Consider the following 16,424-nt stretch of genomic DNA (forward strand, 5'->3'; position numbering starts at 1 on the left):
TAACTAACATATAAACATTTGACATACTCCCTCCGTTTCATAAAGAGTGTCGTTTTAAGGTTTTATTTTTGTTTCACAAAGAGTATCGTTTTAGGTTTTTAATGCAAAATTTAATGATTTTTTATGTTTTATGACTATTAGTATTCTGCAGATTGTTTTACTATTGGGCAGATTATGTTTAGATATATAGTTAATGATGTTTTTGTTTAGAAAAAACAAAAAATTTAATGTTTTCTTAATCTGTGTGCAAAACTCTAAAATGACACTCTTTGTAAAACAGAGAGAGTATATTTTATTTTCGTAATGTCTGGAAGTTCTGACCAAATATTAGTACAAAAAATATAGATTCAGTGCTTCAATTTTCTAAATATTTGATAACATTAGGTACAAGGTTGGATTAGAAAAATTTAAAGAATGCAATTTGTCGTGATAATGTGTCAAGGTAAATCTATCTATCATGAATGTCGTGAATGCTCCCTCTGCTATATACGTTACATTATTGTTTAGACACGAAATTATTTATTTTTAATATTTATTCAAAAATTAAATTCTTAAAAAAAAAAAAAACGTGCAAAGTAGGGAATACATAGTACGAGTACTGGAGACCTTTCCCAAAAGATAGCTAAGTTTTATATTTCTCTTTACCAAGTCTCTCGAAGTAGACTCGGTCGTAATTCTTCTTCAAATAATGTCTTAACTTAAGCAAGCAATTCCCGGTGCATATATATATAAACACACAAACCCACAATCCAATAAACACATAAACACACAATCCAAATATACTTTTGATTTTCTCCTTCTTAAAATATCGTTTCCAAGATCGTCGTCATTTTGTGAAGTACTCTAAATTTACAGGAGCCCAATAATGAGCTGCGAAACATCGTTCACTAAACCTAGCAGGCCAAACGAAATTCAAAGGCTGATAGATCATAAAGAGATGCCTCAAGATCACCAGCTTGAAAGGCGCATTGATATTCACACGACTCGTTCACGAGGGGGCAGTCTAGTCGAGGAGGTCATGGAGAAGCTTGAGAGATTCAAAGTACGTACGGTTAACATCTTGGTGGGAGGAGAAGATGACGAACCGAAGAAATAAAACAAATTCCAAATATTTGAATTCATTCATTCATTTCTAACCAACAAGACTTTACCTATTCATTGCTCTTCGTTTTTCTTGTGAAGCTATTTAAAAAGTGAAATAGTAGTGTTTCAAAAAGCCCAAATTGTTCAAATATGTTTAATTAGACCTTTGTATATGTATGAATGCATCAATTTCTTTCGTACATATCAAAGTGTTAGCCTTAAATAAGCTGTTTGTTTTGGTACATATGTGATTTTGATGTACAAATTCGGATGAATTGCTTTGTTCAGAATAAATACAAAACTCCAAAATGTTGATTTAACTAGAATGCAAAAATATATTGAATAATAGTATCAATTATAAGCTAAAAGAAAAGTTGTTTTTGCTTGCTTTTCGCATTTACAACTTCCAAATCATATTTGATCAAATAGAAAAATGTTACTTCATCTTTTGATTATAAACATAAAAATTGCTGTTGGACCATGACCATTTAACTGATTGAAATAAAGTTAAAAATAGCTACATATATGTCTCAACAAGACTTATATATGAGTAATCAAATTAAAAGGTAAAATACATAAAAAAAAATAAAAAAATCAGCAAGCTTATGATTCGATTAAGACTCATAGCCATCTTGTGTGTTTTCCTTACCAAACCCATTTAGCTCCTCTCCTTTTCTTGTTTTGTTCGTTTTTCTTTTCCCATTCTTCTAACTAGTTAGCTATGCATCCTCAAGTATTTGCAAGATTGTTTGCATATATTTTATACTATCCGTTTGCTAGGGTTACACTATAGCTATGTTGTAACTTTTTTTTTTCCTTTAAATTTTCTGTGCCGATCGAAGTTCAAACTTTATCAAAATTTCAATTTCTATATACGAGATAGAAGTGGTAGTCAAATATGTTACAAGTAAAGTTGTTTCGTGACATCGACCATTATGTGAATTTTAAAAAAAAATCCTGGAAAATCTGGTTCGCGATGCAAAATGGCTTCGTACTTATGTCAGGTCAAGGTTCAAAATAGTTTCGTATTTTCTTATATAAAAATAATATGATTGTTTATTATGTCTATAATAGACATTTAAGACCAAGCCCTATGAAAATTGTATCCATCTGCAAAATAAACAAATGGTATCAGTCAAAGCACTGACTTTGTGAATACATTTGCAATTACATCAGACTAGATTGTAAAAGAGAATAATTTAAAGACAAAAGCTTAATACAGTACGACCTTATATTACGGTCTTAACGATGCATGCAATGCATCATTAGACACCATATTGTTTTTATTTCATACATACATATATAGAAACACACAAAATCACATATTTATATGGTTGGTTTGTTTAACTATCATGGAAAATTCCACAAGTAATCGTCTGCTCCAGTAAAACCATCAGCTTCGTAAGCAGCATCAAAGGCAGGGGGGCGAGGTGGGCTTAGAAGCATTCCTTCAGCCATATTCATGAGCACATTAGGCATGTCGAATACCAAATCCTCGTCCATGAACCCATTCATATTTGTATTATCATAACTACCATTCATTCGAGCCACACTGCTTGTTTGGCTGTTATTATTTGCCATAACAATCGAATCCCTAGCAGCACCAAAAGCAGCAGCGGCTGAAGCGCATGCTGCTTGGATGTCTCCTGGAGACATGGAGGTTGGGGCAGGCAAAGAGGAAACTGAGTTTGGGAAGTTTAGCTCAGCTTGACTGCCTTTAAGGGCTAGAGCTGCCACGTCATAGGCTATTGCCGCCATCTCGGGGGTAGAGAATGTTCCTAACCAGATACGGTTAGGTTTTCTCGGCTCGCGGATCTCAGAAACCCATTTGTTTGAGTTCTTTCGTTGTCTCACTCCCTTGTACAAAGGGTGACGGCCGCCATTGTCTTTGGAGGTTCCTTGCATATTGATAATGAGAATTAGGGTTTTGAGGAGAGAAGAGTGATGAGTTTGAGGAAGAAGCAGAAGAGATCGAAGCCATTTTATGGGGCAGTTAAGTTAGTTGGAGAGTGAAGTAGTGAAGAGTGAAGAGAAGAGAGTGAAGAAAGTGCAAACCAGTTATGGATGAAGAGAATAGGGTTTAGGAGGGATTGATCACAGCTTGGAGATGATGAAGTTAAAGCTGTAAAGACAGCTTTTTAATTGCTCCTCTTGTTGGATATCGCGTTTTTTTGGGTGGTGGCCAATTAAGTCACAAATGTATATATGTTTCTATCTAAAGTGGTCGTTTTCGCCATCACAGGTTCATGAAAATACATGTTTTCTCATGATCTTGACATCACTTTATTGAAAGAAAAATTAGTTACTTCATTTGTGTGATTTACAATATTTTTGGTATAATTTGTGTGATTTGCGATATAGATTTCAATGTTGCTATATATACACTCCATGTCCATGGGTATAATTACAACTTCTCCCATGTCATAATATGTATTTCCTATATATATATTGCTTACTTTGGGGTTAATGGTTATTTCAGAATAGAAATGAATATAGAGTTGACTTGGTGAAGGATCGGATATTTATAAAATAATGACAACCAAAAGTGTCTTAGAAATGCTAAGAAGAGGTTAGTATGTGATTGCTGTTTCGTTTGGGTCAATTTCTTTGAGGCTTCTTTATCATCCCCACTAGACATTAATATATTCTAATAGATTTTCTAGATTATTCTCATTCAAACTTGTCAAATCGATTCGGGTAAGAAATCCATTTCACGTCTCGATGTACCGTGGAATCTTTGTTCCCACCATATGATTAAAATAAAATTCACCTAATTAAATCAAAATTTCTCTATCACCTACACACACTAATAAACACTATGGTGTGTGCGGGTTGGCACTTGATTTACAAGGCTGTCGAATATCTATGTGAAAAATTATGCATTAACATTGAAAATTAAAACTTGGTTAACATATTAAAAATTTTCAGAACAAGTACTAGATTCATATATGCTAATTGATGTATTGTCTACAATACCAATTGAATCTATAACTAATCCACAGTGTAGTAAATAGTTGGTTACTCAACCATCAACCATTGATTGAGTTATTTTTGTATGCATATCAGTATAGTTTTTTTTTCAAATTCTAAACCAAATGTTCTACGATCAATTAATTTGGTTAACAGAATATCGTTGTTTTATTTAGAATTGGGATTATATGTTTCATTATAGTTTCCCAAATTCCAAGTGAAAAGTTTGGTGTCTATGTTCTCCAAGTCTCTGAATTCTCTGATATCTTTGTTGTTAGAACTATCGAAAAATCAAAGTACTAATTATTTTATTGACTACATGGAGGAATGATTCTAATATTTGGTAAAAAAACAAATAATAGTAAGCTAGCTTAATGTTTATCTAACAAAAGCTATTTGTATATATATAATCAAATTGTCTAGTAGAGTTTTGCTTTTGATCTTAATTCTTATGCTAGAAATTTATTCTTGAGGTAGAATATAATGTTAATTATATTACAAAAGCAGTTGGTAAATCCTTTCAACATATAAGATTAAAAATAGTGGCAATATCAAAGGATTCCAGTCTATAGCTCACCATTTTCAGATCACTGATACAAAAGATAAAAAGAATCTGGATACCCATAAAATGTTATAAATAATATAGATTTATTTTTAATATGCAATTGGTTTTAATTAGGATATTTTTTCTAAATCAATATATAATTTTTTGGATGTATTTGTATTCAAAGAGATTAATAAAACAAGTACATTAACAAAAATATGATTGAATTTGACTTGAAAGTTTAAAATTTTTGCAATACTAAAAATTATTATGGATGTTAAAAGTGCAAGCATGTCGGGTGGCCTGTAGACTGTAGTAGCAGGCCTTGACATATCATCTACTTGTAACAGTCTAACAGAGATGTTATGTCATCTTTGGAATCCAGATTTGAGAGCTCTCGTAACATTTAGTAGATCTTTTCTATTTTCTTGAGTTTGGTGGACACTATGAAACATCACTATTAGCATTGTTAATTTGAACCGAACAAGCTAATATTCATTCTTAAAAAGGTTTCATAGGAACAACACAGACCTCTCCTAAAAAAAAGCTTAAACGGGGTTCTTTTGTAGCACTCTACTAAACAAACCACCAAACAAAAACAGACAAAGTGAAAGCAAGAACGCAACGATGATATAAAAACTACGATCCATAGCCTCTTTCATCAGTACTTGTAATCCTTAACGTGGAGGCTCTCTGCTGCTCCTTCACCGAGCTTGGCATCACCTTTGTAGGTACCAAGTGTGGCCTCAGAGTTGGCCTTGCATCTGACCAAGAACGCTTCTTGCGCCTTCTTCACATTCTCCTCTTTTCCTCCCCAAGTCTTCAAAGTGCTCTGTTGCAACGCCCTTCCAAAGGAAAAAGACAGAGACCAAGGCTTCTTTGTCTTCAACTTGTTCATTGCGTTAAGGTTTCTTGTCGCCTCTTCCTCGCTCTGTCCACCAGACAAGAACACTATGGCTGGAACAGCAGCTGGCACAGTCCTCTGAAGAGCACGGACAGTGTGCTCTGCAATCACCTCTGGAGCAACCTTGGCACTCTCTGATCCTGGAGTCACCATGTTTGGTTTCAAGAGCGTTCCTTCAAGCAAGACATGGTGATCACTCAGGGCCTTGTAGCAAGCTGCAAGAACACGCTCTGTCACCGCTGCGCACTTGTGGATGTCGTGAGAACCATCAACAAGAATCTCAGGCTCCACAATCGGCACAAGACCGTTCTCCTGACAAATGACAGCGTACCTAGCCAATCCATAAGCGTTCTCATGGATAGCTAACTCAGAGGGCTCGTTTTGACCAATCTTAAGAACCGCACGCCACTTAGCGAAACGAGCACCAGCCTCGTAGTACTTCTTGCAACGGTCACCAAGACCATCAAGACCTTGAGTAGTCGTCTCAGCATTGGTTCCAGCAAGCTCAACGGTACCCTTATCAACCTTAATACCAGGCAAGACTCCTGCACTCTTCAACATATCCACAAAAGGCGTACCTGCATCACAATCAAATCAACCTCAGTTTAGCAACGATGAGACACAATAAGAGAGTCACAGATTCAGACTTGTAGTGATGTTAAAGTGTTAATAATTATTACCATTAGAGCTCTTCTGGTAGAGAGTCTCTTCAAAGAGGATAACACCACTGAGACAAGGAAGAGCTCCAGGAGTAGTAAAGAGAAGCTCACGAAGAGCACGTCTGTTCGATTCAACGTTCTCAACATTGATGCTAGCAAGACGCTTTCCGATGGTACCAGTTGATTCATCTGCCGCAAGGATACCTTTCCCAGGTGTGCCGATGTAAGCAGCGTTAGCAATCAGCTCATCTACAAGAGCAAAACCCAAACATTAGACTCTCGCATATTCAGATCACTTAACCAACAATCAAGGAACAAGTTAATGATTATCAAGTCCAAAGCCTTTAAATAAACCTCAAAACGTTAAACCCTAAGCCCTAAAAACCAAATCGAAGATAGATAATCTATCAATTCTCGCATGTACATAATTAGATCTCGAAATTTTTAGTAATAAAGAAGAAATCACATCAAAGTGGCACCGTATCAACAACGAATCCAAATAAATCGATCGTTCATAAAATTGATAAGCGGATTACAGAGAGGGAGATGAAGCGTTACCGGCGAATTTGGTGGTGAAGCAAGACATGGTTGAAGAATCGAATCGATGAAGAGAATTGGATAAAGAGAGAAATTGAAGATGATGATGATGATGATGATGATGATGAGGAATGTGAGTTTTTAGTTTATATAGGAGGGGGGTGATGGTAGCTTCCAGAAGAAGGTAAGCTTTTTCAGCCGTTGGATTCTTGTTTCTATGAGGAAGGTAACTTCTGTTTTTAACTCTAATATAGTAACTTCTACCACGTTCTATTTTTAAGGTGTGACTTCGGCCTCACTACGGCCCATCGTAGCCCAATAATATTTTGTTTTAAAAGTTGTGTTTACAAAATGACAAGTTTCTTCAAAGTAGTGAATATACACACAAGATTTTGACTTTGAGATCTTGGAACCAAAAATTTAGATTTGATATTTATGTGAGACTGTGAGTAGTCTAATTCGGACAATGAATCATTAAATTCATTGTATCAATTCTTTGATATTTATGTGTTTTTATTCATGAATTCTTTCTTGTTTATTTTTTTCTATCCTGCCTTTTGAATTTATCCCCTAGTTGCACTTTTTTATTTTGTTTGTTTAACTTTTCAATTTTTGTTTCAATGTCCTTTCCATTTTTGTTTTTGGAAATATCGAAAATGTTCATATCATCATTGTCGTCAACAAAAAATAATAATTTTGGAAAATATCATCATTCATATAAATGATATTAAGTTTTAAATTAAAAAGAAAAGATTACTTCTACATTATTACTATCATAGATATTTTGATATAATATACTACAAATGATGATCAAATTATCAGATTTATTAGTTCATGAATTTTAGTTGATTTAGGAATCCAAGCTAAAATCACGTTTTATTTATTAAAATCACGTATAATTCATTCTATAATTTCTAAATACTAGTTCAAAATCTAAATTAGATTATGCAACACAAAAACTTGAAAAAAGTAAAAATTAGACAACGAGTTATGTTAAAATGTCTTTTTTTTTTTTTTGTTCACTTTTTAGAGGCACAAATGATAAGAGAAAACGAATGTTTCTCATCTCTTGAACCAATCTTCTTCTTCATCTTACTCTCTTCTTCATCTTCATCAATCCATAATCTACTATCCAAACCACTCCTCCTCCGAAACATAAACACAGCACACGGAGGAGAAGACGATGAAGTCGAAGAAGACGATGACGACGACGCAGTTTTGGACGACGAAGTAGTCGAAGAAGACGACGCCGTTTCTTTGTAGAACCAGTCGTGTAAATCCCACATCATGTCTATAAGCATTCCATCGAAGAACATCGTTTGATTCCCTCTAAAATTCCACTTTATCTTCTTCACCGAAAACACTTTCCTCTTATCCACATAAACCGACATCGTTTCAGGACTTTTCAATTTCCATAAATACCCTTCTTCTCCTCCTCCTCCGCCGCCGTCGCATTGAATCTGAATCTCGTGTTTAGTTCCAACGTCGGAGAATTGAGCCTTCGTCGTGAGCCAACAAGTCCCTGAGAATCTCTCTGTTTTTGAGACTCGCCACGACGATGATGACGTGTCTCGCTTGCGGTCAACGTCGCCGATTCTGAGCGTAATCTCGGAATTCACCACGACGACGACGAAGAATCTTCTTATTGGTTCAGGTCCGTTGTTTTCGTACTCTGCTTCCGATAGATCCCAAAGAATCTCCGCGTTGAGTGAACCGGAGGAAGAAGTCAACTTTCTTGATCCTTTTGGTTTCCTGAGAGAAACAGAGTATGATTTCGGCGGCGTTGAGATGACGACGGTGAGATTATCCGACCAGGTGAGTGAAACAGAGACGGGATTGTCGGAAGAAGGGAGATTGGATTGATAAGTGGTGGTTACTGTGTCGGGGATTGAAGGAGGTAATGCCGGAGATATGTAGGAATGATTTGATGGACCTGAACAATATGCATCTGATACTTTAATGGCGTGTTCACTGTAACAAGCCGCGAGACCTCTCATGGTTTTCTAATAGAAAGGGTTGTTTTTTTTTTTCCCGGGAAAGATAGAAAGGAAGAAACTTTACAGAGGAAATGTGATTATGAAATTAAGTAAAAGATGAAGAAAGGTTTTGATTTTCTAGGGAAATTTGACAAAAAGGGTTATAGGTTTTGGTTTTGGATGCTATACGTGTGAATAAAGAGAGATACTTGAAGTTGAAGGAAGGAAGAACAATTTTTTTTGTCTTTGGAGGGAGACAAAGTTTTTAGAAAAGAGAGATAAAGTTTTGTGTGGAGAAGGAGCAAATGAAGTTTAGAGATTCTGTTAGGAGATTAAGGAACGACGTGGAAGAACATAAGAGACATGACAGAGAGATTTTTTTTACCGGGAAACTAAAAGATAAAGAAACCTGGTGGAGAAATAATACTATTAGTTAGGGTTTTTAAGTATTTTGGTACGGAAGTTTTTGCAGAGAAGAAATGGAGAAGAAGGAGAGGAATTGTTCCTTGTCTTGGATGTGTGTTTCATTCGGCCATGTGAAGATGTCTCTCTTCTGACTTTTTTGAGTTTCGTTTGGTTCTGTTAGGGATTTGTTTTTATATAATTGTTACTCCAGTTGAATGTAATAATTTTAAAACGAATCCATCATTAAATGTAAGTTAGCTATTGACAAAAAATAAGGTAGCGACAAGAAATGGGCAGAAATGAAATTTAGATATTTTGTACCATGTTCCTTGCATTATCAACATATATGAATTTTAAACTCTTGTCTTCCCTTGATATTTTGATACAATTCTTGGTTATTGTTGCCTTATTTGATAAAATATGAGTTGTCAATTTTGTTTAATCTGAAACTATCTAGAAATTATGGGTTTTTCAATTCATTTTGAGAAATTCTCTTAATGTCGTTAAAGAACTGTCTTTATAAAGCCCCAAGGAACGGACATTAGATAGCTCTTTCATTCTGCATTTAAATATAAATTGCCGCTGCTTCTACGATTAAATCATTAATATAACATAATTCATAGAAACAAAATTAAATATATCTTGTTTGCAAACAAACAAACAAAGCAGCTTAAATAATTCTTTGACCTGATTTATACAGCTTAGGTTGTGTAATAAGATGTGTGTTTGGTATTTTATATTCGTTAATTTAAGGAAAATACAAGATAGTATTCCAATGACGTCTTCGAAAGTAAGAAAAAGTATGCAGTCGTGCAAAATAGAATACGAGAGAGGAAAAGACTTGACCTTAACTGATAAACTCTAGACATATTTGATATTCACGTAAAATTTGTAGGTTTTAAACATAAAGAGAAACTAAGACTAATAGAAGATGAAAAGAAAAAAAAAGGAATCCATTTAGACGTATTTTTTATCGGGGAGAAAATAAAGAAGACAAGAAACGAAACATGATAGATGTAAAACAAAAAGGAACAAATCACACATCTTGGACTTGGATTTCTCAGTGCGTTATAAAATTTGAGAAATGGAAATCGTGAGTCATCAAAGACGAATGAAAACGAATCGATTCTATTTTTTTAAAACACACAAAGTTGGATAAGCTCTTATAAAGCTTACAAGCAATCATCTTACCTACAAGGCTACAACACTATCAACAATAATCTCTTTTTCCACAATTTATAGTTATTAAAAACAGGGTTGATGTGGCTCTTGAGTTTAAAACACATATTTGGAAGACTTGTCTCGTTCAGAATTAAACCCTTTTTACTTGCTTGCCTTAATACTTTCATTAATTAGGTAACTTAAAAATTACATAAATAGCTGTTAATGGGCTAACGGTTTAGATTTGTACTTGAAAACTCTTGAAGATAATTTTATTCGAGAAAAGAAGATTACCGAATCTGCTATAAGTCATATGTAAATACCATTTTCGGATGATATCCTTATTTGGCCAAATATTGACCATTTCCAATGGTAACAAACTATATAGCCACGATGACGTTCTCAAAAGTTTGCATTTGAAAATAATGACTAGTTGCATTGCTTCTACGGAAAATCAAACCCTTACTTATTCAATAAAGATGGCAAAGCCAAAGCTTATTCTGAGACCACATTAATTTTTGATGAGCTCTTCTTATTCACGTGAAAATTGAGTTTTCCTGAAAGCAAGGAACAGCGAAGAAACAGAGAAAGGTCCTCTGCTTTTCTAGCCCTCTCCCCACCTACACATTCATTACAAGACTCTCTTCTTATAACTCTCACACCTTTTGCATTTCTCTCTCCAATAAATGTTAATTTTGCTCTTTACCCAATCTGCAAGCAACTCCCAATCTATGAGGATTCACATGATAACCACAACTACTCTCAAATGACAACACAAATCTTTCAAACAGAAATAGTAATTGCTAAGTTCCATATATGGTCTCATGGCTTTGCTTTGGATGTTCGGGATACGTTAATCTGACAAATCTGTGTGTTGTTTTCATAAGAAACCCGCATATATTCTTTTGTGACACACGAAAAGAAAAGCATAGAATATGGAAATGTGCAATATTGGGAAGGCCTCTTTTGCTCTTTTTGTATTTGTATATGATGATGAAAAAGGAGAGAGACAAGTAAGAAAATATAAAATTAAAAATACTGCACATCTTTTTTCCTCAACTCAAAGCTTGCACTTTTCTACAAAACTAGCATCATGAGGAATCACAAACCTGTTTCCTCTGTGATGCCACTAATTCCTCCACCATAGGTCTTCATATGCATATGGAGGCTACTCAACAATTTCCTACCAGAATGGAACCAAACAAGAAACGGACACGTAAAGGTGGATTCATGCAGGATTAAAGAACAATGTTTGAGATCAGTGAGCCCTAGAATGACCAAAGGACGCAGATTGACTAGAGCTACAAACAATTTACCTCCTTGATTGCATTTCCAACTTCCAAGCTCTGTAATGAACTCGTGGTCAGACAACCTGTATGGACGATAGGACCACTGGCCTCACTGTTGGCTGGAGGATTGGTCAGGTAAGAAGCTCCCTTGAACATCCATTGAGCCATTTCTTGACTGAAATAATCCTCAAAAACTTCTCCACATAATACACATGCGCATTGGGTCTCATCAGCAGCTACGGCTGGACCATCCTCAATAGCACTCTCAGGTTCACTCAGAACTTCCTCATCTTCAGGTTCTAACTCTCCAGCTTTTGCTGCAATCCAGTTTTCAACCTTTGGAAACCAAACCCTACATTTACTGTTTTTGCCACTTAACTCGCCCTTACTCTTATCATGCAACTCCATGTGCCTATCAAGTTCTTCCTTTTGTTTAAGGCGAACGCCGCAGGAGGTGCAGAGATGTGGAAGATCATCAAAGAGACTACTAATGACAGAGGGGTGAAGTTCACGGATTTTGTCTGCCCTAAACTTCAATCCTATGAGGTCCTCAGGTTCAGATTTTGATGTCTCAGATGCAGTTAACCCTTTTACCTTAGGGGCAGTGGATGGCCCCTTCTTCACCAGAACAGATGGTTGAGCATCTGATGGAACCACAGATACAGACATAGAGCTATTGGTGGAATGATCAGGACTATGTTCCTGCGTTATGGAAGGAGCCGATGGCTGCTCTGTCTTTGAAGCAGATATCAAGCCCTTTGAAACTAAGGAGCTCAAGAGGCATGAAAGAGGATCTGAGGCCTTACTATTCTCATTTGACGTTTGTACTGATGTGATGCCAGTAAGAGACGCTGCACATGAGACAAGTGGTGCGGAGGATTGTTCAACTTTTAAACGAGCTAATAAATTGTCACCAGCCACTGAAATTGGCAATGCTGATGGCAAATTCTTAGGCTTAGAGGCCGCTGATAGGGTTAGTGCCCCTGGGTTAACCTCATCCTGAGAAATTTCCTCCTTGATCGCACCATGTGTTGAATTATTAGAAAGGATTCCACTCTTCATGACAGCTTCCAGCAAATCACTCATGTTGGGTTGTCCTGTAGCTTCTGAGGCAATAGTTAGGCCTGGAGCATTTTCAGCTGCCAACTTAGAGTCAAAGATTTCCACTTGAGATGCATCAGGTAGTTCACGCATATTTGTGTTTTTAAACTGACTACTTGAAGATGGGATCCGTACAGAGTCATCCCTGGGAACATTTTTTGCTGGAAACCGGGAAGCCCTAGGATCACGTTGAGGGAGGGAGTGAGCTCTTCTAACATCTTGCTTGGTCACATTCTGTTTAGAAGTTGAATCATGTAAAGGCGACTGTCTATCTGACCCAGATCCTGAGCTTGGCAAAATTCCAGAGCTGGCAACCCTAGGTTGAGGCTGAATTCCCTTTCTAGCTGCAGTAGAGGTTGCATTAGTAGAAGAAAAAACTTCTGAATCATGCAAAGATCTTGGAGAAGACGTCCAATGACCAAAAATACTTGGATCTTGTTGCTCGCTGGAATTCGCTGGGTCAAACCTTGGGTCGAGAGCTGAAAACCTTGGTCGTTTTAAGTGGTGATTTTCAGTTTCCTACAAGATGGGAGACGGTTAAAAGCTAACAAATTAAAATGAGATACATCACAACAAAAAGGAATGCAAATTACTATCATAGCTAACCAGTCTCTCTGATTCATCTGGTGCATGAAGCTCGTTCTTTGGGTTGATAGTGGCTACATCAGTTTCGGATAACCTTGAGTGCATATCCCACATAAACTCTTCTTCCTCAGAGTTTTTCCAACTATCACAAGGCGCACCTATATTTCTACTGGGACCACTTGATTCCAAATTTGCTAGTCTCGCCATAGCATAGTTGGAAGTTCTGCTTTTGGTATGTAACCCATCCCTTTGGTCAGAAATCAGATCAGGACTCCTGCTCATAGCTCCATACCATTGTTTCTCACATCCGTCATCAGTAATCATCGCTGAACCAACTTTCTTAATCACTGATCTTGAGTTATGGGGTAGATCAGAAGCATAATCATATTCCCCTGCTATTGACTCGATATCTTTCTCGTAGAGGGGTTCACTAAGTAAATCTCTTTGAGGTCGCCGAATGGTCTGAATTCCACAAACAATCAGTAGACAGCACTTAGGTAAAAAACTGTAACCGTGCCAAGGAAAAAACATCTTACATTTACTTTAGCTGGACCTACCCACGAGCCTCCAGATGCTATGCTTGAAACTCTCTCCAGTCTATCTGAATCCCTAGTCAAATTGGGTGCGATTTCTGGTGTATCAGTAACCATTCCTTTTGTCTGCAAAGAAAACCGAAAATACTCAGGGCACTTTTAATAAAGTCGGTACGTAGCTTCTACTTAATATCCGGAGACCTCAGGAACCTTTGAAAGAAATTAATTGCGGCCATAAATAGTTACACTGCCAAAAACCAAAAAACATAAGTACCCTATATTTATGAACACTTAGAACAGAGAAAGCTCTAGTAGTCCTGAAGGTTACATTTACGAACACTTAGAACAGTGAAATCTCTACTAGTCCTGAAGGTTAGGGTGTATCATCACTAATAACTTTCAGTGGCTGCAAGTTTACTTTGGTTTGCTTACCCGTCCCGACTGCTGAAGGCGCTGCCTTTCTAGATACTTGGGATTCACATGGATGCTATGTGGTGGGCGCTGAGATTGCGGCTCAGCTCTGGCTGTGGATATAACAGCTGCTGAACCATCACTTTTAGCATTAAAGCCAAGTTCTTTCTCAATAAGCTGAAGTGTTTGCGGATGAAAGACGCCTTTCCAGGTTCCAAAAAGATGCCGCATGTTAGAATGCATAGGAGGGTCAACTTGCCTGTAAGCCTTAACAAAAACCTTCACAGTAGAATAAAGAGGGAGATCAGAGATGAATTTGCTAGGAAAAAGACATTCTATAACCATGACTATCAACAAAGCACCAAACCTCAGGCAGCCTGGCACCAAAGTACTTGATGTAATCCCTTCCGATGTTCTTCACAATGCTGTCTAACAGGTACAGTGTTGGCAGCTTCTGATCACTTGGTACCTGCATGATATTCTTCAAATCAGATACCCAGAAGAAAAAAAGGCCAATTTGATCTCATAGAGAGTAACATCGAGGATTTCCACACTTGAGCCTCTAAAGGTAATGAAAAAATCAATAACTTAAAACTAGAATCAAAAGCACAGACCACAATGACATTCAAGTATACACCTATAAACACTCTACAACTAGGAATACAATAATAGACACAGATAACCATTAGACGATGTTAATGAGATCTACAAGCCCAGCAATGGCAGAGTGACAACACTAGCTCAAGTGAGAAACAGTGAAACGACAATTCTTGTCTCCCCACCGACTTGATTGATCAGGCTCCTTCTATTGAATGCTTCCTTGCTACCCAAAGACTGAATAAAAGTTGACTTGGCTTTCTGGAGAGCATGCAGTAAGCAGAAGCCATCAACGGAAAATCCAACCTCACTAAAAACAGAGCTTATGAGAGCCCTTGCCAAATAGTATAGTGAAATACAAACAACTCCAACGCTGACAAAGAGACTACACACTCCTATAACCAAAACTCAGTACAATCACATGAGGAGCTGGAATATGCATTCTTGATAAATGAACATGAACAAAATGGTTGCATAGGTAACAACTATTTTTGAGATAGTTCACAACATAAGTGTCAGGAAACAGAAGCCTGTTTGATAAAAAAAAAGAAAAAGAGTATGAACTTCGTTTCAAAAGAAATGATTTGCGACTTGATGAAGAAACATAAAAACGCATAGATCCCAAAAAAGATACTAGGGTTGCTTCAAAAAACTCGAATTTCTCATTGAACCTCGTAATACAGATAACACAAATCTCTACCACCACCTTTACCTTAATTCCCTTATATCGTACAATTAGTCAAACAACTAGAGCACGGAGTATAACAACAACAACTATAACAGTGGGCATGAAAACTGGGTGTTCACCTCGAGGATGTTGTTGCAAATGGTGGCTACGACGGCTTTAGCAGCATGAACATTCTCTCCAGCAATTATTGTAAGGTTCGTTATTATTGGCTTCGAGTTGAAAGTGAGCTCAGCCAGTGCAGACTTGTACTGATTCACAAGCTCGTAATGTGGATGAACCGGCTGTGGCTGGTAAGCCTCTCGGCTCGGATCACTTGCAATACTACTCTCAATTTCTCTGCCACCAACTCGAAATCTTGACGACGCCGGTGGTACTGTCACCGCCGTAGCCGTACCAAGCGTTCTCTGCGACAAAAACTGCCGCGCGTTGGAATTCACAGGCCGGATTGATTCCTCGCTGAGCCTAGGTTTCTTCATCGGACCTGGATCTCTGGATCTATCAAACGGTCTACGCGAATTCTCCATTTCAAAGAACTATACAACACAAGAGGTACGCAAAAAATGCCTTAAATTAAACCTAATCGGCAAAATCGATTGCAGTGACAACAAATCCTCGTTAGAGGGGAACTCAGAGCATTACAGCAATCAGTAACCCTAAGTTACAATCTACAAATTGAGATGCATAACGCGATTCTGCGAAGAAGACGGAGATGATAGGAGGGATGCTTCGAAAAATGGCAGAGAGTTTGGACAATCTCCGATCAATTAGGGTTGCAAATTGGGGATTTTAAGGGAAAAAAAAAGAAGTTCGAAAAATATGTAGGCCCATTTAATGGCCCAAACTCCATCATTTAGACAACAAAATTTGATTATTCGGTCTGGTTAAACCATCTGATTCAAACCAAGTTAACCGAGATTATATATCGAACCAAATCTCGAACTGTGTTTCTTATGACTGTTTAAAGACGTGTTACAATTACTA

The 16,424-nt window shown here is 37.0% G+C and overlaps 5 protein-coding genes across 7 annotated transcripts; 1 reads left to right on the plus strand and 4 right to left on the minus strand.

The window, feature by feature from the left end:
* Positions 1 to 329: 329 nt before the first annotated feature.
* LOC9315680 lies at positions 330 to 1,348 on the plus strand. Its single transcript, XM_021029922.1, has one exon. The coding sequence runs from the start codon at positions 866 to 868 to the stop codon at positions 1,094 to 1,096; it is 231 nt and encodes a 76-aa protein (XP_020885581.1). The 5' UTR covers positions 330 to 865; the 3' UTR covers positions 1,097 to 1,348.
* A 369-nt stretch (positions 1,349 to 1,717) lies between these two features.
* Positions 1,718 to 3,999, minus strand: LOC9315681 (ethylene-responsive transcription factor ERF024). The gene has a single exon (XM_021028586.1). The coding sequence runs from the start codon at positions 2,986 to 2,988 to the stop codon at positions 2,434 to 2,436; it is 555 nt and encodes a 184-aa protein (XP_020884245.1). The 5' UTR covers positions 2,989 to 3,999; the 3' UTR covers positions 1,718 to 2,433.
* A 1,067-nt stretch (positions 4,000 to 5,066) lies between these two features.
* On the minus strand, positions 5,067 to 6,873 carry LOC9317511 (fructose-bisphosphate aldolase 6, cytosolic). The gene is made up of 3 exons (XM_021028585.1): positions 6,719 to 6,873; positions 6,182 to 6,409; positions 5,067 to 6,079 (listed from the first exon to the last, which is right to left on the minus strand). The coding sequence occupies exons 1-3, from the start codon at positions 6,744 to 6,746 to the stop codon at positions 5,259 to 5,261; spliced, it is 1,077 nt and encodes a 358-aa protein (XP_020884244.1). The 5' UTR covers positions 6,747 to 6,873; the 3' UTR covers positions 5,067 to 5,258.
* Positions 6,874 to 7,576: 703 nt separating this feature from the next.
* On the minus strand, positions 7,577 to 9,418 carry LOC9317512. Its single transcript, XM_021029412.1, has 2 exons — positions 8,747 to 9,418; positions 7,577 to 8,712 (listed from the first exon to the last, which is right to left on the minus strand). The coding sequence occupies exon 2, from the start codon at positions 8,692 to 8,694 to the stop codon at positions 7,717 to 7,719; it is 978 nt and encodes a 325-aa protein (XP_020885071.1). The 5' UTR covers positions 8,695 to 8,712; positions 8,747 to 9,418; the 3' UTR covers positions 7,577 to 7,716.
* A 1,272-nt stretch (positions 9,419 to 10,690) lies between these two features.
* LOC9317513 (polyadenylation and cleavage factor homolog 4) lies at positions 10,691 to 16,229 on the minus strand. 3 transcript variants are annotated; one of them, XR_002332585.1, is made up of 8 exons: positions 15,563 to 16,229; positions 14,526 to 14,627; positions 14,180 to 14,437; positions 13,751 to 13,873; positions 13,236 to 13,676; positions 11,556 to 13,148; positions 11,349 to 11,422; positions 10,691 to 10,950 (listed from the first exon to the last, which is right to left on the minus strand). XR_002332585.1 is itself a non-coding variant. In XM_021028330.1 (7 exons), the coding sequence occupies exons 1-7, from the start codon at positions 15,965 to 15,967 to the stop codon at positions 11,408 to 11,410; spliced, it is 2,916 nt and encodes a 971-aa protein (XP_020883989.1). In that variant the 5' UTR covers positions 15,968 to 16,229; the 3' UTR covers positions 11,165 to 11,407. The 3 variants fall into 3 exon arrangements, 2 of the variants coding, with proteins under 2 accessions (XP_020883989.1, XP_020883988.1); XM_021028330.1 differs by lacking the exon at positions 10,691 to 10,950 and having other exon boundaries at positions 11,165 to 11,422; positions 13,772 to 13,873; XM_021028329.1 differs by lacking the exon at positions 10,691 to 10,950 and having other exon boundaries at positions 11,165 to 11,422.
* Between the last annotated feature and the right edge of the window lie 195 nt (positions 16,230 to 16,424).

The sequence above is a fragment of the Arabidopsis lyrata genome (assembly GCF_000004255.2).
Source record: "Arabidopsis lyrata subsp. lyrata unplaced genomic scaffold ARALYscaffold_4, whole genome shotgun sequence".
Taxonomy (NCBI): domain Eukaryota; kingdom Viridiplantae; phylum Streptophyta; class Magnoliopsida; order Brassicales; family Brassicaceae; genus Arabidopsis; species Arabidopsis lyrata.